The sequence below is a fragment of the Atractosteus spatula genome, chromosome 22 (assembly GCF_055471065.1).
Source record: "Atractosteus spatula isolate fAtrSpa1 chromosome 22, fAtrSpa1.hap1, whole genome shotgun sequence".
NCBI lineage: Eukaryota > Metazoa > Chordata > Actinopteri > Semionotiformes > Lepisosteidae > Atractosteus > Atractosteus spatula.
In genome coordinates, this window is record NC_142727.1 from 652,728 (window position 1) to 674,709 (window position 21,982).

General features: G+C 54.5%; 2 protein-coding genes across 7 annotated transcripts; both read left to right on the top strand.

Annotated features, from left to right (window-relative positions):
• The first annotated feature begins 2,668 nt into the window (after window positions 1-2,668).
• ntd5 (ntl-dependent gene 5) lies at window positions 2,669-10,082 on the top strand. 3 transcript variants are annotated; one of them, XM_088939686.1, is made up of 8 exons: window positions 2,673-3,079; window positions 3,726-3,866; window positions 3,967-4,155; window positions 5,212-5,326; window positions 5,654-5,730; window positions 8,212-8,391; window positions 9,127-9,324; window positions 9,404-10,082. In XM_088939686.1, the coding sequence occupies exons 1-8, from the start codon at window positions 2,872-2,874 to the stop codon at window positions 9,484-9,486; spliced, it is 1,191 nt and encodes a 396-aa protein (XP_088795812.1). In that variant the 5' UTR covers window positions 2,673-2,871; the 3' UTR covers window positions 9,487-10,082. The 3 variants fall into 3 exon arrangements, with proteins under 3 accessions (XP_088795813.1, XP_088795811.1, XP_088795812.1); XM_088939685.1 differs by having other exon boundaries at window positions 2,671-3,079; window positions 9,127-10,082; XM_088939687.1 differs by lacking the exon at window positions 3,967-4,155 and having other exon boundaries at window positions 2,669-3,079; window positions 9,127-10,082.
• A 746-nt stretch (window positions 10,083-10,828) lies between these two features.
• On the top strand, window positions 10,829-17,881 carry LOC148816382 (uncharacterized). Of its 4 annotated transcripts, none has more exons than XM_088939674.1 (3): window positions 10,829-11,380; window positions 13,998-15,528; window positions 16,347-17,881. In XM_088939674.1, the coding sequence occupies exons 1-3, from the start codon at window positions 11,277-11,279 to the stop codon at window positions 16,371-16,373; spliced, it is 1,662 nt and encodes a 553-aa protein (XP_088795800.1). In that variant the 5' UTR covers window positions 10,829-11,276; the 3' UTR covers window positions 16,374-17,881. The 4 variants fall into 4 exon arrangements, with proteins under 4 accessions (XP_088795800.1, XP_088795801.1, XP_088795802.1 ...); XM_088939675.1 differs by having other exon boundaries at window positions 10,997-11,507; XM_088939676.1 differs by having other exon boundaries at window positions 10,997-11,161.
• The last annotated feature ends 4,101 nt before the right edge of the window (window positions 17,882-21,982 follow it).

Here is a 21,982-nt window from a genome sequence, read left to right on the forward strand (position 1 = left end):
GTCTCTCCGGAGGCCATGACACACCAGGATAGAATTACCTCAGACATGAAGCCGCCCTCTAATACCTTTGTAATAATGGTTATCTGTTCCTTTTTGTTGTTATTATTAGCACTGTTAATTCTTATTGTTGTCATGATTATATATAGATATTTTTTGCATTTCTTCGGAGACTTTTGAAAGAAATGCTCTCTCTCATTTTCCCGACCTCCTTGTATTTAAACACAAAAAAAACTACACTTCCCATGAACCTGTTCACTGCCGGCATCATCCACACGGAGATTACACCGCTGCCTGAGGTGCATTGTTGGGGATGTAGTTTTGCTTTTTTTGGATTTAGAAAATGACATGGGAGGTGATGCCCTGTTTTGACTCCAGTCGCACTGTTGGAGGCTACTTCTTGGCCCCCATGGGATTGTGGGAGATGGAGTCCAGACTGAGGCAAGGAACTGAAACACAACTGCACGGTACTTTTGAACTAGTTATGCAAACCACAACTCCCATGGGGCTTTTGGTCCATCATCGTTAATCACAGTGAAGTTCCTGCCCTGAAGGAATTGTGGGTAATGTAGTCTGGCTTCCAAAAGGCGGATTACATGTAGCAGTCTACTGTGACATCTGACGTTGTGGGCAATGAACTACAAGTCCCATGAGCGGAACACCAACTGCACCTGTTTTACCCAAAGGGGTGGTGGGAGATGTAGTCTGACTGTCAAAACAGAAATAAAGGATTATCCTTTCTCACCAGTAGAGATCACGGTTTATTCGCACTGTGCGTGTGCCAACCTTCTCCCCCGTCCTCTCCGCCGGCGAATCCGTTTCCAAAGACGACATCTCATCCCCACGGTGGTGGTGAGCTCTGTCTGTGTGTTTGTGAGAAGCGATCTCAGCGCTGTGAGCTGCCTGTCTGTGAGTGACAGGGTGAGAGTGTGTGAGTGTGCGTGCGAGTGTGCAAGTGTGCCAGAGTCTGAGAAACAGACAGTAGATGTGATCTCAGTGCTGTGAGCTGCCTGTTTGTGAGTGTGAGAGTGTGAGAGTGTGAGAGTGTGAGAGTGTGAGAGTGTGAGAGTGACAGGGTGAGAGTGTGTGAGTGTGCGTGCGAGTGTGCAAGTGTGCCAGAGTCTGAGAAACAGACAGTAGATGTGATCTCAGTGCTGTGAGCTGCCTGTCTGTGAGTGTGAGAGTGTGAGAGTGTGTGAGTGACAGAGTGAGAGTGTGTGAGTGTGCATGCGAGTGTGGAAGTGTGCGAGAGTCTGAGAAACAGACAGTAGATGTGATCTCAGTGCTGTGAGCTGCCTGTCTGTGAGTGTGAGAGTGTGAGAGTGACAGGGTGAGAGTGTGTGAGTGTGCATGCGAGTGTGGAAGTGTGCGAGAGTCTGAGAAACAGACAGTAGATGTGATCTCAGTGCTGTGAGCTGCCTGTCTGTGAGTGTGAGAGTGTGAGAGTGACAGGGTGAGAGTGTGAGTGTGCATGCGAGTGTGGAAGTGTGTGAGAGTCTGAGAAACAGACAGTAGATGTGATCTCAGTGCTGTGAGCTGCCTGTCTGTGAGTGTGAGAGTGTGAGAGTGACAGGGTGAGAGTGTGTGAGTGTGCATGCGAGTGTGGAAGTGAGCGAGAGTCTGAGAAACAGACAGTAGATGTGATCTCAGTGCTGTGAGCTGCCTGTCTGTGAGTGTGAGAGTGTGAGAGTGTGAGAGTGTGAGAGTGACAGGGTGAGAGTGTGAGTGTGCATGCGAGTGTGGAAGTGTGCGAGAGTCTGAGAAACAGACAGTAGATGTGATCTCAGTGCTGTGAGCTGCCTGTCTGTGAGTGTGAGAGTGTGAGAGTGTGAGAGTGACAGGGTGAGAGTGTGTGAGTGTGCATGCGAGTGTGGAAGTGTGCGAGAGTCTGAGAAACAGACAGTAGATGTGATCTCAGTGCTGTGAGCTGCCTGTCTGCTTGGCTGGAGGTCGGAGTGACCTGAGAGTGTGGGCCAGTTCTACAGTAAACTACACTTCCCATGAGCCCTCAAAGCACTGTGGCTTGGGGAGGAAAGTTCACGGTCTGCAGCCTTGGGGTTCACTCCTGCATCCAAAGCAGGTAATGGGAAACAACACCTGACACAAAGCAGAGCACACCCCAACACCCCTGCTCATCTGGAAGTTTGAGCTGTGTTTGTGGTTGTGTGCTCAAGTGGCTGTAGGGGCATCTGTGCTGTGTGTGGGGGTACAGTCTCTAATAAAGTGGCCGGGGGGTGTGTGTGTGGGGTACAGTCTCTAATTAAGTGGTTGGGTGTGTGTGTGTGTGTGTGGGGGAGTACAGTCTCTAAGTGGCCAGAGGGTGTGTGTGTGTGTGGGTACAGTGTCTAATAACGTGGCCGGGGTGTGTGTGTGTGGGGGTACAGTCTCTAATAAAGTGGCCAGGGTGTGTGTGTGTGGGGGTACAGTCTCTAATAAAGTGGCCGGGGTGTGTGTGTGTGGGGGTACAGTCTCTAATAAAGTGGCCGGGGTGTGTGTGTGTGGGGGTACAGTCTCTAATAAAGTGGCCAGGGTGTGTGTGTGTGTGTGTGTGTGTGTGTGTGTGTGTGGGGGTACAGTGTCTAATAACGTGGCCGGGGTGTGTGTGTGTGGGGGTACAGTGTCTAATAACGTGGCCAGGGTGTGTGTGTGTGGGGGTACAGTCTCTAATAACGTGGCCGGGGTGTGTGTGTGTGGGGGTACAGTCTCTAATAAAGTGGCCAGGGTGTGTGTGTGTGTGTGTGTGTGTGTGTGTGGGGGTACAGTCTCTAATAACGTGGCCAGGGTGTGTGTGTGTGTGGGGGTACAGTCTCTAATAACGTGGCCGGGGGCTGCAGTGTGTTCTCCTGGAACTGGGTGAAAGGTGAGGGGGCTGGAATGTTCCTGTTGTTGTTTTCCTGGAGTGGAGAAACACAGCGACTCCAGATGGGAAGCAGATGTGTTGGGACTGCGCCTCGCCCCTCTCCGAGCTCATTCCCAGAGCCCAGCAGCAGCCCAGCGGACAGCATGGACCCCTCGTGCTCCGTGCCCTTCCTCGCCTCGCTGCTGCTGATGATGATGAGGATCTGCACCCCCCAGATCCCAGGTGAGCCCAGTGACCGCGCGCTCACGGGGGGGGGGGGGGGGGAAATTTTCCAGAGGGATTGTGCTGGAGGATAGGAAGGCATTGGTGAGTGTGACATCACCGCTCTCGAGAGCGCTCCGCTGTGATGTCATCGGCGCCCGCTGACTTTCTGCATGAAATACATAAACTGTGACATCAACAGTATCTGACTACTGGAGTCACTGGGCTGTGTGTCTGTACTGGTGTAGAGTCACTGGGCTGTGTGTCTGTACTGGTGTGAGATCATTGGACTGGAGTCACTGGACTGTGTGTCTGTATTGGTGTAGCGTCACTGGGCTGTGTGTCTGAACTGGTGTAGAGTCACTGGGCTGTGTGTCTGTACTGGTGTGAGATCATTGGACTGGAGTCACTGGACTGTGTGTCTGTATTGGTGTAGCGTCACTGGGCTGTGTGTCTGAACTGGTGTAGAGTCACTGGGCTGTGTGTCTGTACTGGTGTGAGATCATTGGACTGGAGTCACTGGACTGTGTGTCTGTATTGGTTTAGCGTCACTGGGCTGTGTGTCTGAACTGGTGTAGAGTCACTGGACTGTGTGTCTGTACTGGAGTAGAGTCACTGGGCTGTGGTCCTGTACTGGAGTAGAGTGACTGATGTAGAGCTCTTTCAGGAGAGTGGGCAGAGCCGTGTCCAGAGAGGACCCCAGAGAAGGGGCGAGGCTGTCCGAAGTCCTGCCTGCAGGACCGGGACTGCCCCGCCAAGCGCCGGTGTCTGTGCTACGGGAGCTGTGGTCTGAGCTGCGTGGTGCCGGGTGAGAGTCTGGCCCATCTGTGTCGGAGCCCGTTCCTCTCCGCCCTCCTCCTCGCTCGCAGTAACCTCAGAGTCTCTTGCCCACCTCTGTCTCGTCTCAGGGCGCTCCTGTCCCTGGCCCCTGGACCTCCCGAATGCCGCGGCCTTCCTGCTCTCCCCCGCTCCCTCCTTCTCTGCCCGGCTGCAGGTCCACTGTCTGCCCGGCTTCCAGATGGCCAACGGTTCGGAGATACTGATCAGGCGCTGTCAGGCTGACCGCAGCTGGAGCGGCCCCGAGCCAACCTGTGTCGGTGGGCGCTGGACTCTGAGCTTGCAGTGTGACTGTGTGCATGTTCCTGTACCTGTGTCACTGCCAGTGTGTCCGACTGTAGGTCTCTGTGTCCGACTGTAGGCCAGTGTGTCCGATTGTAGGCCAGCGTGTCCGACTGTAGGTCTCTGTGCCCGGCTGTAGGTCAGTGTCTGACTGTAGGTCTCTGTGTCCGACTGTAGGTCTCTGTATCCGACTGTAGGCCAGTGTGTCCGACTGTAGGTCTCTGTATCCGACTGTAGGCCAGTGTGTCCGACTGTAGGTCGGTGTGTCCGACTGTAGGTCTCTGTATCCGACTGTAGACTAGTGTGTCTGACTGTAGGCCAGTGTGTCTGGCTGTAGGTCTCTGTGTCCGACTGTAGGTCTCTGTGCCCGGCTGTAGGTCAGTGTCCTACTGTAGGTCTCTGTGTCCGACTGTAGGTCAGTGTGTCCGACTGTAGACTAGTGTGTCTGACTGTAGACTAGTGTGTCCGACTGTAGGTCTCTGTGTCCGACTGTAGGTCAGTGTGTCTGACTGTAGGTCTCTGTGTCCGACTGTAGGTCAGTGTGTCCGACTGTAGACTAGTGTGTCTGACTGTAGGTCTCTGTATCCGACTGTAGGTCAGTGTGTCTGACTGTAGACTAGTGTGTCTGACTGTAGGTCTGTGTGTCCGACTGTAGGTCTCTGTGCCCGGCTGTAGGTCAGTGTCCGACTGTAGGTCAGTGTGTCTGACTGTAGGTCTCTGTGTCCGACTGTAGGTCTCTGTGCCCGGCTGTAGGTCAGTGTCTGACTGTAGGTCTCTGTGTCCGACTGTAGGTCTCTGTGCCCGGCTGTAGGTCAGTGTCCGACTGTAGGTCAGTGTGTCTGACTGTAGGTCTCTTTGTCCGACTGTAGGTCTCTGTGCCCGGCTGTAGGTCAGTGTCTGACTGTAGGTCTCTGTATCCGACTGTAGGCCAGTGTGTCTGACTGTAGGTCTTTCTTGTTAACTTTATTCTCTTGTTAACTTTTATTTGTGCCTCCATGTCTCTCTACTAATCAAGATGCTGTTTTCTTTCTCAGAGGTCACCACTGTTGCCCCTCCGTCTTGCCCCCAGCCAGAACAAATAGAAAATGGCTTTACTCTGGTAGGCACAGTCACAGTGGGATCGACCGTTCTGTATGGCTGCAACCCAGGGTACGTCAGCAGGGGGCGCTCTATATCCAAATTAATTCTAGTCCAGTGACTCTAGTCCAGATCCACAATCCAGTGACTGCAGTCCAGTGATCTCACACCAGTACAGACACAAGGCCCAGCGACTTCAGTCCAGTGACTCTACTCCAGTACAGATACACAATCCAGTGACTCCAGTCCAGTGACTCTACACCAGTACAGATACACAGCCCAGTGACTCCAGTCCAGTGACTCTACTCCAGTACACACACACAGCCCAGTGACTCCAGTCCGGTGACTCTACACCAGTACACACACACAGCCCAGTGACTCCAGTCTCCTCTCTGTCAGGTTTGCCATCGTGGGAGTCAGGAGGAATGTGTGTGTGGACGGTGGAGCGTGGCAGCAGGATGCCCCTGTGTGTCAGAGTGAGAAGGGGCGTCGGGGGTGGGGTGGGTGAGGGCGCGAGCACTGCAGTGAGCACAGACAGGGCTGAGGAGCAGTCAGAACGGAGAGACTGACTCAGAGGAGAGAGCTGGGGCACAGTGAGAGAATCGGGAGGCAGACCTCTGCCACCTGCTGCTCAGTCCCTGTCACTGCAGCCAGATAGCAAAACTAAAGGAGCATCAGGGGGCGACATGAGCAGTATAGAGGGCTCTTCATCAGTCAGTGTCTCTGTGCTGTAGTGTCCAGTCAGTCAGTCAGTGTCTCTGTGCTGTAGTGTCCAGTCAGTCAGTCAGTGTCACTGTGCTGTAGTGTCCAGTGGGTCAGTCAGGGTCACTGTGCTGTAGTGTCCAGTCAGTCAGTCAGTGTCACTGTGCTGTAGTGTCCAGTCAGTCAGGGTCTCTGTGCTGTAGTGTCCAGTCAGTCAGTCAGGGTCTCTGTGCTGTAGTGTCCAGTCAGTCAGGGTCTCTGTGCTGTAGTGTCCAGTCAGTCAGTCAGTGTCTCTGTGCTGTAGTGTCCAGTCAGTCAGTCAGTGTCACTGTGCTGTAGTGTCCAGTCAGTCAGTCAGTGTCTCTGTGCTGTAGTGTCCAGTCAGTCAGTCAGTGTCACTGTGCTGTAGTGTCCAGTGGGTCAGTCAGGGTCACTGTGCTGTAGTGTCCAGTCAGTCAGTCAGTGTCACTGTGCTGTAGTGTCCAGTCAGTCAGGGTCTCTGTGCTGTAGTGTCCAGTCAGTCAGTCAGTGTCACTGTGCTGTAGTGTCCAGTCAGTCAGGGTCTCTGTGCTGTAGTGTCCAGTCAGTCAGTCAGGGTCTCTGTGCTGTAGTGTCCAGTCAGTCAGGGTCTCTGTGCTGTAGTGTCCAGTCAGTCAGTCAGGGTCTCTGTGCTGTAGTGTCCAGTCAGTCAGTCAGTGTCACTGTGCTGTAGTGTCCAGTCAGTCAGGGTCTCTGTGCTGTAGTGTCCAGTCAGTCAGTCAGGGTCTCTGTGCTGTAGTGTCCAGTCAGTCAGGGTCTCTGTGCTGTAGTGTCCAGTCAGTCAGTCAGGGTCTCTGTGCTGTAGTGTCCAGTCAGTCAGTCAGTGTCACTGTGCTGTAGTGTCCAGTCAGTCAGGGTCTCTGTGCTGTAGTGTCCAGTCAGTCAGTCAGGGTCTCTGTGCTGTAGTGTCCAGTCAGTCAGGGTCTCTGTGCTGTAGTGTCCAGTCAGTCAGTCAGGGTCTCTGTGCTGTAGTGTCCAGTCAGTCAGGGTCTCTGTGCTGTAGTGTCCAGTCAGTCAGTCAGGGTCTCTGTGCTGTAGTGTCCAGTCAGTCAGGGTCTCTGTGCTGTAGTGTCCAGTCAGTCAGTCAGGGTCTCTGTGCTGTAGTGTCCAGTCAGTCAGGGTCTCTGTGCTGTAGTGTCCAGTCAGTCAGTCAGTGTCTCTGTGCTGTAGTGTCCAGTCAGTCAGGGTCACTGTGCTGTAGTGTCCAGTCAGTCAGTCAGGGTCACTGTGCTGTAGTGTCCAGTCAGTCAGTCAGTGTCTCTGTGCTGTAGTGTCCAGTCAGTCAGTCAGGGTCACTGTGCTGTAGTGTCCAGTCAGTCAGTCAGTGTCACTGTGCTGTAGTGTCCAGTCAGTCAGGGTCTCTGTGCTGTAGTGTCCAGTCAGTCAGTCAGGGTCTCTGTGCTGTAGTGTCCAGTCAGTCAGGGTCTCTGTGCTGTAGTGTCCAGTCAGTCAGTCAGGGTCTCTGTGCTGTAGTGTCCAGTCAGTCAGTCAGTGTCACTGTGCTGTAGTGTCCAGTCAGTCAGGGTCTCTGTGCTGTAGTGTCCAGTCAGTCAGTCAGGGTCTCTGTGCTGTAGTGTCCAGTCAGTCAGGGTCTCTGTGCTGTAGTGTCCAGTCAGTCAGTCAGGGTCTCTGTGCTGTAGTGTCCAGTCAGTCAGTCAGTGTCTCTGTGCTGTAGTGTCCAGTCAGTCAGTCAGGGTCTCTGTGCTGTAGTGTCCAGTCAGTCAGTCAGGGTCTCTGTGCTGTAGTGTCCAGTCAGTCAGTCAGTGTCACTGTGCTGTAGTGTCCAGTCAGTCAGGGTCTCTGTGCTGTAGTGTCCAGTCAGTCAGTCAGGGTCTCTGTGCTGTAGTGTCCAGTCAGTCAGGGTCTCTGTGCTGTAGTGTCCAGTCAGTCAGGGTCTCTGTGCTGTAGTGTCCAGTCAGTCAGTCAGGGTCTCTGTGCTGTAGTGTCCAGTCAGTCAGGGTCTCTGTGCTGTAGTGTCCAGTCAGTCAGTCAGGGTCTCTGTGCTGTAGTGTCCAGTCAGTCAGTCAGTGTCTCTGTGCTGTAGTGTCCAGTCAGTCAGTCAGGGTCTCTGTGCTGTAGTGTCCAGTCAGTCAGGGTCTCTGTGCTGTAGTGTCCAGTCAGTCAGTCAGGGTCACTGTGCTGTAGTGTCCAGTCAGTCAGTCAGTGTCTCTGTGTTGTAGTGTCCAGTCTCAGTGTGCTCCTCTCCTGTGTGTCAGGGGTGTACTGTGCCCCTCCAGTGGACGTCTCTCAGGGGTACCTGGTGGCTGTGCAGAGGAAGCAGTATGATGTGGGCGAGGTCATCTACTACCTGTGCAAGAAGGGCTTCCTCATGGACGGCCCCAACCGCGTCACCTGTCTGGCCAACGGCACCTGGAGCCCAACCCCCTTCTGCAGAGGTGAGCCCATCTCTCACAGCGCCCTCTAGTGCACACAGCTCGCACTGTCTCTGAGAAACACAGCTCAAGTCCTCAGTGTCCTGAGTCAGTCAGGGTCTCTGTGCTGTAGTGTCCAGTCAGTCAGTATCTCTGTGCTGTAGTGTCCAGTCAGTCAGTGTCACTGTGCTGTAGTGTCCAGTCAGTCAGTCAGGGTCACTGTGCTGTAGTGTCCAGTCAGTCAGTCAGTGTCTCTGTGCTGTAGTGTCCAGTCAGTCAGTGTCACTGTGCTGTAGTGTCCAGTCAGTCAGTCAGTGTCTCTGTGCTGTAGTGTCCAGTCAGTCAGTCAGGGTCACTGTGCTGTAGTGTCCAGTCAGTCAGTCAGTGTCTCTGTGCTGTAGTGTCCAGTCAGTCAGTCAGGGTCACTGTGCTGTAGTGTCCAGTCAGTCAGTCAGTGTCTCTGTGCTGTAGTGTCCAGTCAGTCAGTGTCTCTGTGCTGTAGTGTCCAGTCAGTCAGTCAGGGTCACTGTGCTGTAGTGTCCAGTCAGTCAGTCAGGGTCACTGTGCTGTAGTGTCCAGTCAGTCAGTCAGTCAGGGTCACTGTGCTGTAGTGTCCAGTCAGTCAGTCAGGGTCTCTGTGCTGTAGTGTCCAGTCAGTCAGGGTCACTGTGCTGTAGTGTCCAGTCAGTCAGTCAGTGTCTCTGTGCTGTAGTGTCCAGTCAGTCGGTGTCAGTGTAATGTCCAGTCTCTCTCTCCCAGCGCGGTGTCCAGTCCCTGTCCAGCGCAGCAGGATCCTGCTGGGGGGGGTGAAGCTGTGGCCCTATGAGGTCCCGGAGAAGGGCGTCCAGCACGGGGACGAGGTGTCCTTCTACTGCCGGGACGCCAGCCGGCAGTGCAGCTTCACGTCCCGGCAGCACTGCCATGACGGCACACTGCCGCTGCCCGGCTGCTACCAGGGTGAGGGGCGGGGCGGGGTGCCGGTCTCTGGCTGTCCCTGGGGCCCCGGCACTGACCCCTGTCCCGCCCTCCTCCCCAGAGCCCACCTGGCTGCAGTACAAGCTCTTCCCTCACCGGCTGGTGTCCGAGATCAAGCCCTGTGAGCCCAGCGACCTCCTGTGACCTCTGACCTCCAGTGACCCCTGACCTCCAGTGACCCCAGTGACCCCTGCGCTTCCATGACTCTCCTGTCCCTCTCTCTCCTCCTGTCTGTCTCTGGCAGTGACCGGCTCAGAACTCCAGTCCAGTTCCAGGAGGGGTGCACAGCGCTCTGGTCACTGCGGGCGGATTCTGGGGTTCCCCCAGATGAACTGACCTCGAGCAGCAGGGCTAGAGGACAGGCTGAGGTGTCCCGGTCAGTCGCCCGGCTGTGCTCTCCCTGGGCTGGACCCCACACGTCCCAGTACTCCTCCTGTCCTGGCAGGACCATGCAAACTCCACACAGACTGCACCCCAGGAAACGAACCCAGCCGCCGCCGCCACGCTTTCCAGCTGTGCATCAGGGCTGTTATTGGGGTGGGGGGCAGCAGCGCTTGTCCACTGGGCGGGCGCTCAGTGCTCAACGAGCCAGGCCCTGTCCCTCGAACCCGCTCCCCCCCTCCCCGACACTGCTGGAGCGCTGCCGGGACCCCCGCCTGCATGTGCGCACGGGATTGTATTCAATAAACGCGGGACAGCATGGAATCCGTCTGGGCGGACGGGCTGTCTCATCTGTGCAATGCAGACTCTATAGAGCCTTTGTCACCGTAACAAACCCGTTTCAGCAGGGCTGGGCCCGGCTGCAGCGGCACTAGGGAAGGAGCTCGGAACCAGTTCGGCCACGGCTGGGTCTGGATTTGAAAGAGCTCAGGGGGGGGGGCTCCCCGATATCCTTGGGGATACAGTTCCCGAGCTCGGGGGCGCAGCAGGAGAAGCCCCGGCACGGGCTGGGGGGACAGGCAGGAGAGGCAGAGGGGCGAAGGTTGCGAGGTGGGCAGTCGGACGACAGTCAGGCACTGCTCCTCTCTCCCCGACCCCGGGAGGAAGAGGGAATTCTGCACTTATCGACCAGCGACCACTGTTGAAGAGGTTTATTAGAGGGTCGCTGGAGGAGCACGCCAGCGCCGTCGGGAGCACATCCCGCCTGTTCAATGGGTTTTCGGCTCTGCGGATATTATTGCGGCAGTACTGTGCTGCGTGCAATGGTGGCTGTTTATTTCAACGGGATGATTGCGGATTCATACCGGAAACCGTTGGGGGGGGGGGGGCATTTATTTGAACCCTGGCTCGGACCGAGCCCGGCAGCACTGTCCTGCAACCCTCGACATCCGGAACCGAGGTCCGCGCTGTTTCCCAGCCGGACGGTCTTCGGTGCGACACCGCCGGTCCTTCCTCCTTACCCTTCCCCCTTCCCCCCTCCCTGCCTGCCTGCCCCCCCCCCCCCCCGGTCATCTCGGTCTCTCCCAGCGCAGGCCGCCGCTCCATTAGATCTGGTCCTCCGGAAATGAGCGGCGGTGGGTAAGAGCGGCTCTCTCCGCGCTGCGTGGGGCTGCGTGGGGAGGGGGCAGTCAGTGACCGGGGGGAGCCGGGCAGCGTCTGAAAATAAAAGTGTCCGAAATCGGGGGGACCCCCTGCTCCGTCACTCCTTCCCTTAGCCCCCCCAACCCCCACCACCTCCCCGCCCCCCCCCGACAGCGGCGCAGGTCCCTTCCGTCTCGGACCCTCGCCTGCCGGAAGATGGCAGTCCGGGGTCCGAGGGGAGAGGCGATGCGGAGGTCGCGGTAGCTGTGCGAGAGGCGACACGACCGCAGGGAGCCCGGTGCCCGTGTGTGTGTGTCTGTGCTGCGGGGTACTGAGCAAACACACAACCAAAAACTCATCCCACAATATTCCTGATCTCCGCGACTGCTGCGGCTTTCGGACCTACGACTGTCATGGCCGCCCGGCTCGGCTCCGTCTCTGCGCCAGACCTGGGTCCGACTGCGGGCAGCGAGCGCCCCGCCCGCCAGCGCCGCCGCCGCCGGAGCCCGCTGGGCAGGTCGGGCTTGTGCTTTTTTCTTTTCCGCACCAGTAACGACCGACAGCAGCAGGAAAACACAGCTCTCCATCCGGAAAGCCGGCCGCGGGTTCGGGCACGATCGCTCGGACCTGCGCCTCGGCGCGATGTAATGGCTGCCGGGGGAGGCGACAGCGCCTGTAGCTCGGAGAGGAGGGGAGGGGAGAGGGGGTCCAGTCTCGACAACGGCGCCTTTGGGGGTCGAAATGCGGGTCCCGTTCGCACCCGTGCACCCGTCGTGCACCCCACGGACCCACGGGGGGACCCGGCCGGCGGACGGCGCGCTGCTCGCCGCGGAGACAGGCGAGGCGGTCCCGTCGTCTCCGGCACCGTCCCCCTCCCCCCCGCCCCCGGGGGCTCCGGGGGCTCCGGGTTTGAGCCGGGACGGCGATTAATTGCATTAATTGGGCTCGGTGTCGGCGCTGTGGTGTCCAGAGCCGAGCGGACCGCAGGGGACGGGGCGCGTTTGTGCGGGACCGGGATGGCGGTAATGGCGGCGGGCGGAAAGACCGGGGTCCGACTCGCCCTGTGCTCCCAGCCGGCGGCTGGTTTCCTTCGATTGCAGTGATTGCAGCCGGACCGGCGCTCAGCGAGGTCGGAAGATAAAATAGTGGAGAATTAGTGTGGAGCTGCAGTACCGAGGAAACGGCTGTATTTATTTTTGAAAGAGCAGATCAACAGTTTATTGTGCGTGTGCACAGCGTGGATTGATAGTGTGTTGTGTGCGTGCAGTGCGTACACAGTGTGTTGTGTATTTACAGTGTGCAGAATGTGTTGTGTGTGCACAGCGTGTATTTACAGTGTGTTGTCTGTGTGCACAGCGTGTATTTACAGTGTGTGCAGACCACGTACACAGTGTGTGGTATGTGTGTGTGTGCGCAGCGTGTATTTACAGTGCGTGTGTGCACAACGTGTGTGTGCGCACAGTGTGTATTTACAATATGTGCAGCGTGTGTGTGTGCACAGCGTGTATTTACAGTGCAGCGTATGTGTGTGCACAGTGTGTATTTACAGTGTGCAGTGTGTGTGCATAGCGTGTATTTACAGTGTGGTGTGTGATGTGTGTGCACAGCGTGTATTTACAGTGTGCAGTGTGTATTTACAGTGTGCAGCGTGTGTGTGTGCGCAGTGTGTATTTACAGTGTGCACAGCGTGTATTTACAGTGTGCAGTGTGTGTGTGCACAGTGTGTATTTACAGTATGTGCAGTTTGTGCAGTGTGTGCGCAGTGTGTATTTACTGTGTGTGTGTGTGCAGCGTGTATTTACAGTGTGGTGTGTGATGTGTGTGCACAGCGTGTATTTACAGTGTGCAGTGTGTATTTACAGTGTGCAGCGTGTGTGTGTGCACAGCATGTATTTACAGTGTGCAGTTTGTGCAGTGTGTGCGCAGTGTGTATTTACTGTGTGTGTGTGTGCAGCGTGTATTTACAGTGTGCAGCGTGTGTGTGTGCACAGCATGTATTTACAGTGCAGCGTGTGTGTGTGCAAAGTGTGTTTTTACAGTGTGCAGTGTGTGTGCATAGCGTGTATTTACAGTGTGTGTGATGTGTGCACAGCGTGTATTTACAGTGTGCAGTGTGTATTTACAGTGTGCAGTGTGTGTGTGTGCACAGTGTGTATTTACAGTATGTGCAGCGTCTGTGTGCACAGTGTGTATTTACAGTGTGTGTTTGTGCACAGCGTGTATTTACAGTGTGGTGTGTGTGTGCGCAGTGTGTATTTACAGTGTGGTGTGTGTGTGCACAGCGTGTATTTACAGTATGTGCAGTGTGTGCGCAGTGTGTATTTACAGTGTGTGTGTTGTGTGCAGCGTGTGTGTGTGCAGCATTATTTGCAGTGTGCAGCGTGTCCGCGCGCACAGGGTGTATTTACAGTGCAACGTGTGTGTGCACAGTGTGTATTTACAGTGTGCAGTGTGTGTGTGCAGTGTGTGGTGTGTGTGTGCAGCGTGTATTTACAGTGCGCAGCGTGTATTTACAGTGTGCAGTGTGTGATGTGTGTGCACAGCGTGTATTTACAGTGTGTGTGTGCACAGCGTGTATTTACAGTGTGTGTGGTGTGTGCAGTGTGTGTGCAGCGTGTATTTACAGTGTATGTGTGCAGTGTGTATTTACAGTGTGCAGCGTGTGTGTGCACAGTGTGTGTGGTGTGTGCAGTGTGTGTGTGTGCAGCATGTATTTACAGTGTGTGTGTGCAGTGTGTATTTACAGTGTGTGTGGTGTGTGCAGTGTGTGTGTGTGCAGCATGTATTTACAGTGTGTGTGTGTGCAGTGTGTATTTACAGTGTGTGCAGTGTGTGTGTATTTACAGTGTGTGTGGTGTGTGCAGTGTGTGTGTGTGCAGCATGTATTTACAGTGTGTGTGTGTGCACAGTGTGTATTTACAGTGTGTGCAGTGTGTGTGTATTTACAGTGTGTGTGCAGTGTGCAGTGTGTGTGTATTTACAGTGTGTAATGAGCTCGCCCGCCCTGCTCAGATGCCGGGGAGTGTGGGTACAGCCAGTGGGAGCCTCACTGAACTCTGGGCCACTTCCTGTGTGCTGCCGGGCGTGGCAGGGAAGTCCGTCTGGGTGACGCCCGCCTGCTGTCTGTCTTGCAGTTCCGCCCCGTCCTCGGCGCCGGCGGGAGACGCGGCAGCGGACCGGAGCGACGCCAGGACAGGCGGGGGCCCCGGCATGGACGCCCCCCTCCGGCAGGGCCCCCTGGCCAACGGGTGGGCGGAGCCCGAAGAGGACGACGCCCAGCCCATCGACCTATCGCGCAAGTCCTGCCAGCTGCTGCCCCGCCCCCCGAGCCCGGAGCAGCCCCTGTGTCTGAAGGTGACGCCGCCCCCGCAGGCCCCTGAGAGGGCGCCGCCCTGCTGGCCGCACGGGGGCGCGGGGCAGGAGAGCGGGGCAGTCCCGCCGGGACCGGGGCAGGAGGAGGGCCAGGACGGGCTCCGCCCCGTGGAGGGGGGGCAGGAGGAGGAAGAGGAGGAGGAGGAGGAGGAAGGCGCAGTGGACCTCAGCCTGCCGGGCGAGAGGGGGAGCAGGGAGGGCGCCCCCCCGCGGCTCTCCGGAGGGCACCCCCAGATCCCTGGCCCCAGGGAGCCCCAGCTGGAGGAGCTGCTGCTGATCGACGACCAGGGGATCCCCTACACGCTGGGCCCGGGCGGGGAGAAGGTCCCCCAAGTCCCACTGCCCCGACCGCGCCGGGCGCGCGCCCCCAAACCCCCCTCCCCCTCCCCGTCGTCCCCAGCTCCTCCTCCTGACCCCCAGGCCCGCGACTTGATCGCCGTCCGCGTGTCCAAGACGCCCCCCCCGGCCGCCGCCAAGCGCCCCAAGATCTCCCCTCCCTCCTCCTCCTCCTCCTCCCCTTCCCTGCTCCTCCTCCTCTCCCCTCCCACCCAGCTGAGCCCCAAGCTGCCCAGGGCGCCGACCTTTGACCCCGCGGGCCCCAAACCCGCCGCTGCCGGTGCCCCTGTCTTCCTCGTCCTGTCCCCCGTGGCCCCCTCCTCTTCCTCGGGCTCCCCCCCTGCAGCCCGCGCCTCCCCCTCCCCGCCCTCTCCTTCCGCCTCCTCTTCCTCCTCCTCCTCCTCCTCCTCTTCCTCCTCCTCGGAGGTGGGGCGGGCTGAGCCCCCCCCGGACGCCCTGGCCCCCGGCCCCGCGGCCCCCCGGCGGGTGCTGTACTGCCAGGTGTGCCTGCGGCCCTTCTTCTACCTGTCGGACCTGGAGCGGCACTCGATCACGCACTCGCAGAGCAAGCCGCACCGCTGCCCACACTGCGGCAAGGCCTTCAAGCGCTCCAGCCACCTGGAGCGGCACAAGCACATCCACACGGGCCAGCGCAACTTCGCCTGCGCCATCTGCGCCAAGCGCTTCCGCGAGGCGGGCGAGCTGCTGAGGCACCAGCGCGTGCACACGGGCGAGAAGCCCTACCAGTGCCCCGAGTGCCACATGCGCTTCGCCGAGCGCAACACGCTGCGCCGCCACGCCAAGCGCAAGCACCAGGCCCCGCCCGCCACCACGCCCCCGGCCACGCCCGCTGCCCCGCCCCCCGCCACGCCCCCAGGGGAGGGCCTGGACTGGTACAGCAGCACCGTGCCCGGCACCGACACCGACACTGAGCCCGAGAGAGAGGCAGCAGCACAGGTAACTGACTGACTGGACACTACAGCACAGAGACACTGACTGACTGGACACTACAGCACAGAGACACTGACTGACTGACTGGACACTACAGCACAGTGACCCTGACTGACCCACTGGACACTACAGCACAGTGACCCTGACTGACTGACTGACTGGACACTACAGCACAGAGACACTGACTGACTGGACACTACAGCACAGAGACCCTGACTGACTGACTGGACACTACAGCACAGTGACCCTGACTGACTAGACACTACAGCACAGAGACACTGACTGACTGACTAGACACTACAGCACAGAGACCCTGACTGACTGGACACTACAGCACAGAGACCCTGACTGACTGACTGGACACTACAGCACAGAGACACTGACTGACTGACTGGACACTACAGCACAGTGACCCTGACTGACTAGACACTACAGCACAGAGACACTGACTGACTGACTGGACACTACAGCACAGTGACCCTGACTGACTGACTGGACACTACAGCACAGTGACCCTGACTGACTGACTGGACACTACAGCACAGAGACACTGACTGACTGGACACTACAGCACAGTGACCCTGACTGACTGACTGGACACTACAGCACAGAGACACGGACTGACTGGACACTACAGCACAGTGACCCTGACTGACCCACTGGACACTACAGCACAGTGACACTGACTGACTGACTGGACACTACAGCACAGAGACACGGACTGACTGGACACTACAGCACAGTGACCCTGACTGACTGATAATGCAGGCAGTGACCTCTGCTTTAAATCCAGCATCTCAGTCTCTTCCTCTTTTCTCTTTCAGGGTGAGACCACAGACAGCACCACCTAGTGTTCTGGAGGACATGGTTAGCACCCATTCCTTTGTGATTCCTCAGCAATGGCACCCGCTAATGTCCAGCCTTAGATATACAGATCCTGGGACAGTGATATATACACAAGGGCTGGAGAACTTTGTATTCTCTGTAAGGCTCCCTGGACAAGGGCAACTGCTGAGCAAATATATCATACTAATAAAAACAGCACACTGAAAAAAGTCAAGTCTGCAGGAAAATTCACAGACTGCTGCTATTACTGCTGGAGTGAACTGTAACAGGCCAGTCACAGGGCTCTAGACTCTTCTAGTCCCTGTGGACACTGACACAGCCCAGTCACAGGGCTCTGGACTCTTCTAGTCCCTGTGGACACACTGACACAGCCCAGTCACAGGGCTCTAGACTCCTCTAGTCCCTGTGGACACACTGACACAGCCCAGTCACAGGGCTCTAGACTCCTCTAGTCCCTGTGGACACACTGACACAGCCCAGTCACAGGGCTCTAGACTCTTCTAGTCCCTGTGGACACTGACACAGCCCAGACACAGGGCTCTAGACTCTTCTAGTCCCTGTGGACACTGACACAGCCCAGTCACAGGACTCTGGACTCTTCTAGTCCCTGTGGACACTGACACAGCCCAGTCACAGGGCTCTGGACTCTTCTAGTCCCTGTGGACACACTGACACAGCCCAGTCACAGGGCTCTAGACTCTTCTAGTCCCTGTGGACACACTGACACAGTCCAGTCACAGGGCTCTAGACTCTTCTAGTCCCTGTGGACACTGACACAGCCCAGTCACAGGGCTCTGGACTCTTCTAGTCCCTGTGGACACACTGACACAGTCCAGTCACAGGGCTCTAGACTCTTCTAGTCCCTGTGGACACTGACACAGCCCAGTCACAGGGCTCTGGACTCTTCTAGTCCCTGTGGACACACTGACACAGTCCAGTCACAGGGCTCTAGACTCTTCTAGTCCCTGTGGACACACTGACACAGCCCAGTCACAGGGCTCTAGACTCTTCTAGTCCCTATGGACACTGACACAGTTCAGACACAGGGCTCTGGACTCTTCTAGTCCCTGTGGACACACTGACACAGCCCAGTCACAGGGCTCTGGACTCTTCTAGTCCCTATGGACACACTGACACAGCCCAGTCACAGGGCTCTAGACTCTTCTAGTCCCTGTGGACACACTGATACAGCCCAGTCACAGGGCTCTAGACTCTTCTAGTCCCTGTGGACACACTGATACAGTCCAGACATAGTGTATACGTGTTTAATTTCTTCTGATTAGTATATGGTGGTGAATGCATTGTCGTACAACTCAAATGTATTTATATTGATAAGTGGATGAATTGTCACTTAGCTGACTGGGTTTAAGTACTGGTGCGTTTTTTTCCCATGTTGTAATTGTGCCATCTGGGATCTGGTTATGAAAATTACCCTTTGGCTACAGTGCTTTCTTACATCTGATATTTTTACAAATGTGTTTTAAATAAACGCAAAATACAAATATTGGAGCTAGTTAATGTGATCAGGCATTGCAGGTAATTATATCGCTTTCCAGGCTGGACTGGACGGACTGGACTGACTGGACTGGGAGCTGGACTAGTTCTTCACTGGGATTATAATCAGACTCCACTGACACTGACAGAGCAGTCTGAGACTCTCCAGGCTGGACTGGACTGACTGGACTGGGAGCTGGACTAGTTCTTCACTGGGATTATAATCAGACTCCACTGACACTGACAGAGCAGTCTGAGACTCTCCAGGCTGGACTGGACTGACTGGACTGGGAGCTGGACTAGTTCTTCACTGGGATTATAATCAGACTCCACTGACACTGACAGAGCAGTCTGAGACTCTCCAGGCTGGACTGGACTGACTGGACTGGGAGCTGGACTAGTTCTTCACTAGGATTATAATCAGACTCACTGACACTGACAGAGCAGTCTGAGACTCTCCAGGCTGGACTGGACTGACTGGACTGGGAGCTGGACTAGTTCTTCACTGGGATTATAATCAGACTCCACTGACACTGACAGAGCAGTCTGAGGCTCTCCAGGCTGGACTGGACTGGCTGCACTGGGAGCTGGACTAGTTCTTCACTGGGATTATAATCAGACTCCACTGACACTGACAGAGCAGTCTGAGACTCTCCAGGCTGGACTGGACTGGCTGGACTGGGAGCTGGACTAGTTCTTCACTGGGATTATAATCAGACTCACTGACACTGACAGAGCAGTCTGAGACTCTCCAGGCTGGACTGGACTGGCTGCACTGGGAGCTGGACTAGTTCTTCACTGGGATTATAATCAGACTCCACTGACACTGACAGAGCAGTCTGAGACTCTCCAGGCTGGACTGGACTGGCTGGACTGGGAGCTGGACTAGTTCTTCACTGGGATTATAATCAGACTCACTGACACTGACAGAGCAGTCTGAGACTCTCCAGGCTGGACTGGACTGACTGGACTGGGAGCTGGACTAGTTCTTCACTGGGATTATAATCAGACTCACTGACACTGACAGAGCAGTCTGAGACTCTCCAGGCTGGACTGGACTGGCTGCACTGGGAGCTGGACTAGCTCTTCACTGGGATTATAATCAGACTCCACTGACACTGACAGAGCAGTCTGAGACTCTCCAGGCTGGACTGGACTGGCTGCACTGGGAGCTGGACTAGTTCTTCACTGGGATTATAATCAGACTCACTGACACTGACAGAGCAGTCTGAGACTCTCCAGGCTGGACTGGACTGGCTGCACTGGGAGCTGGACTAGTTCTTCACTGGGATTATAATCACACTCACTGACACTGACAGAGCAGTCTGAGACTCTCCAGGCTGGACTGGACTGGCTGGACTGGGAGCTGGACTAGTTCTTCACTGGGATTATAATCAGACTCACTGACACTGACAGAGCAGTCTGAAACTCTCCAGGCTGGACTGGACTGGCTGGACTGGGAGCTGGACTAGCTCTTCACTGGGATTATAATCAGACTCCACTGACACTGACAGAGCAGTCTGAGACTCTCCAGGCTGGACTGGACTGACTGGACTGGGAGCTGGACTAGTTCTTCACTGGGATTATAATCAGACTCACTGACACTGACAGAGCAGTCTGAAACTCTCCAGGCTGGACTGGACTGACTGGACTGGGAGCTGGACTAGCTCTTCACTGGGATTATAATCAGACTCCACTGACACTGACAGAGCAGTCTGAGACTCTCCAGGCTGGACTGGACTGACTGGACTGGGAGCTGGACTAGTTCTTCACTGGGATTATAATCAGACTCACACTGACACAGACAAGCATGTTGTCATACAAATGCTGTTTGTACATGACAGAGAAGGTGAAAAATATTTTTCAGTGACATGCTGGGTAGGCATGTTTATATATAGTATATATATAGTATATTGGACGTTACAAACATCTATTTTGATATAAAAGCTTTTAGAAAATTAAAAAAAACATCTGGTAAATTCCTAAATCAAGAAGAATCTAAGGTTGTCCTTTCTTTTGCTTCAGATCAGGTAATTTTTGTCTCCATGATCCATATACAACATTGAAAAGGTTAATTTTTTAAATAATTCAAATACTAAAATCGAAGCACATTCTCTATGTTGAAGCCATGTAGTGCAATTCCTATTTCCTACCACAAGGTGGCAGAAATTCGGAGTTTAAGGTGCTATTGCGGCAGTCCTCCACTAGGTGTCAGTAAGTGCGCCTTTGCTCGCAGTAGTGGGGCAAGAGCGTTGTGCTGCAGTGCGTGTTGTGTCTGATGTGTTGTGTGTGTCAGGGTGGACATGATTCTGTGTGCGGAAATGTGTGCCAGCGCCTTGTGTGTCAGTGTATTGTGTTTGTGCCAGCGTATTATATTGTTTTAGTGTATTGTGTGTGTTAACGTTTGTGTGTCTGTGTATAATATTGAATGTCAGTGTGCTAGGGTGTGTGTGTCAGTGTATTGTGTGTGTTAAGCTGTGTGTGTCAGTGTATTATATTGTCAGTGTGTTAAGGTGTGTGTGTCAGTGTACTGTGTGTGTTAAGGTGTGTGTGTCAGTGTATTCGATTGTGTGCCAGTGTGTTAAGGTGTATTATAATATGTGTCAGGGTGCTAAGGTGTGTGTGTCAGTGTATTGTGTGTGTTAAGCTGTGTGTGTCAGTGTATTATATTGTCAGTGTGTTAAGGTGTGTGTGTCAGTGTACTGTGTGTGTTAAGGTGTGTGTGTCAGTGTATTCGATTGTGTGCCAGTGTGTTAAGGTGTATTATAATATGTGTCAGGGTGCTAAGGTGTGTGTGTCGGTGTATTGTGTGTGTTAAGGTGTGTGTGTCGGTGTATTGTATTGTGTGCCAGTGTGTATGTTTGAGCTCCTCAGTGACTTGGCAGTGAGACAGGATGTATCTGTTACCTCTGTTTATTCACCTGCTGTGATGGAACCACACTACACTGACACACACTATACACTGACACACACTATCATCTACACTGACACACACTATCATCTACACTAACACACTATACACTGACACACACTATCATCTACACTGACACACACTATACACTGACACACACTATCATCTACACTGACACACACTATCATCTACACTAACACACTATCTACACTGACACACTATCTACACTGACACACACTATCATCTACACTGACACACACTATACACTGACACACACTATCATCTACACTGACACACTATACACTGACACACACTATCATCTACACTAACACACTATCTACACTGACACACTATCTACACTGACACACACTATCATCTACACTAACACACTATACACTGACACACACTATCATCTACACTGACACACTATCTACACTGACACACACTATACACTGACACACACTATCATCTACACTGACACACTATACACTGACACACACTATCATCTACACTAACACACTATACACTGACACACACTATCATCTACACTGACACACACTATATACTGAAACACACTATACACTGACACACACTATACACTGACACACACTATTATCTACACTAACACACTATACACTGACACACACTATCATCTACACTGACACACACTATCATCTACACTAACACACTATACACTGACACACACTATCATCTACACTGACACACTATCTACACTGACACACACTATACACTGACACACACTATCATCTACACTGACACACACTATATACTGAAACACACTATACACTGACACACACTATCGTCTACACTGACACACTATACACCGACACACACTATACACTGACACACACTATCATCTACACTAACACACTATACACTGACACACACTATCATCTACACTGACACACACTATACACTGACACACTATCATCTACACTGACACACACTATATACTGAAACACACATCTACACTGATACACACTATTTACACTAACACACTATACACTGACACACAACTACACTGATACACACTTTCTACACTAACACACACTATACACTGACACACACACATCTACACTGATACACACTATCTACACTAGCACTCACTGTACACTGACGCACACTATAATCTACAATAACACACATTATCTACACTGAGACACACTATCATCTACACTGATACACACT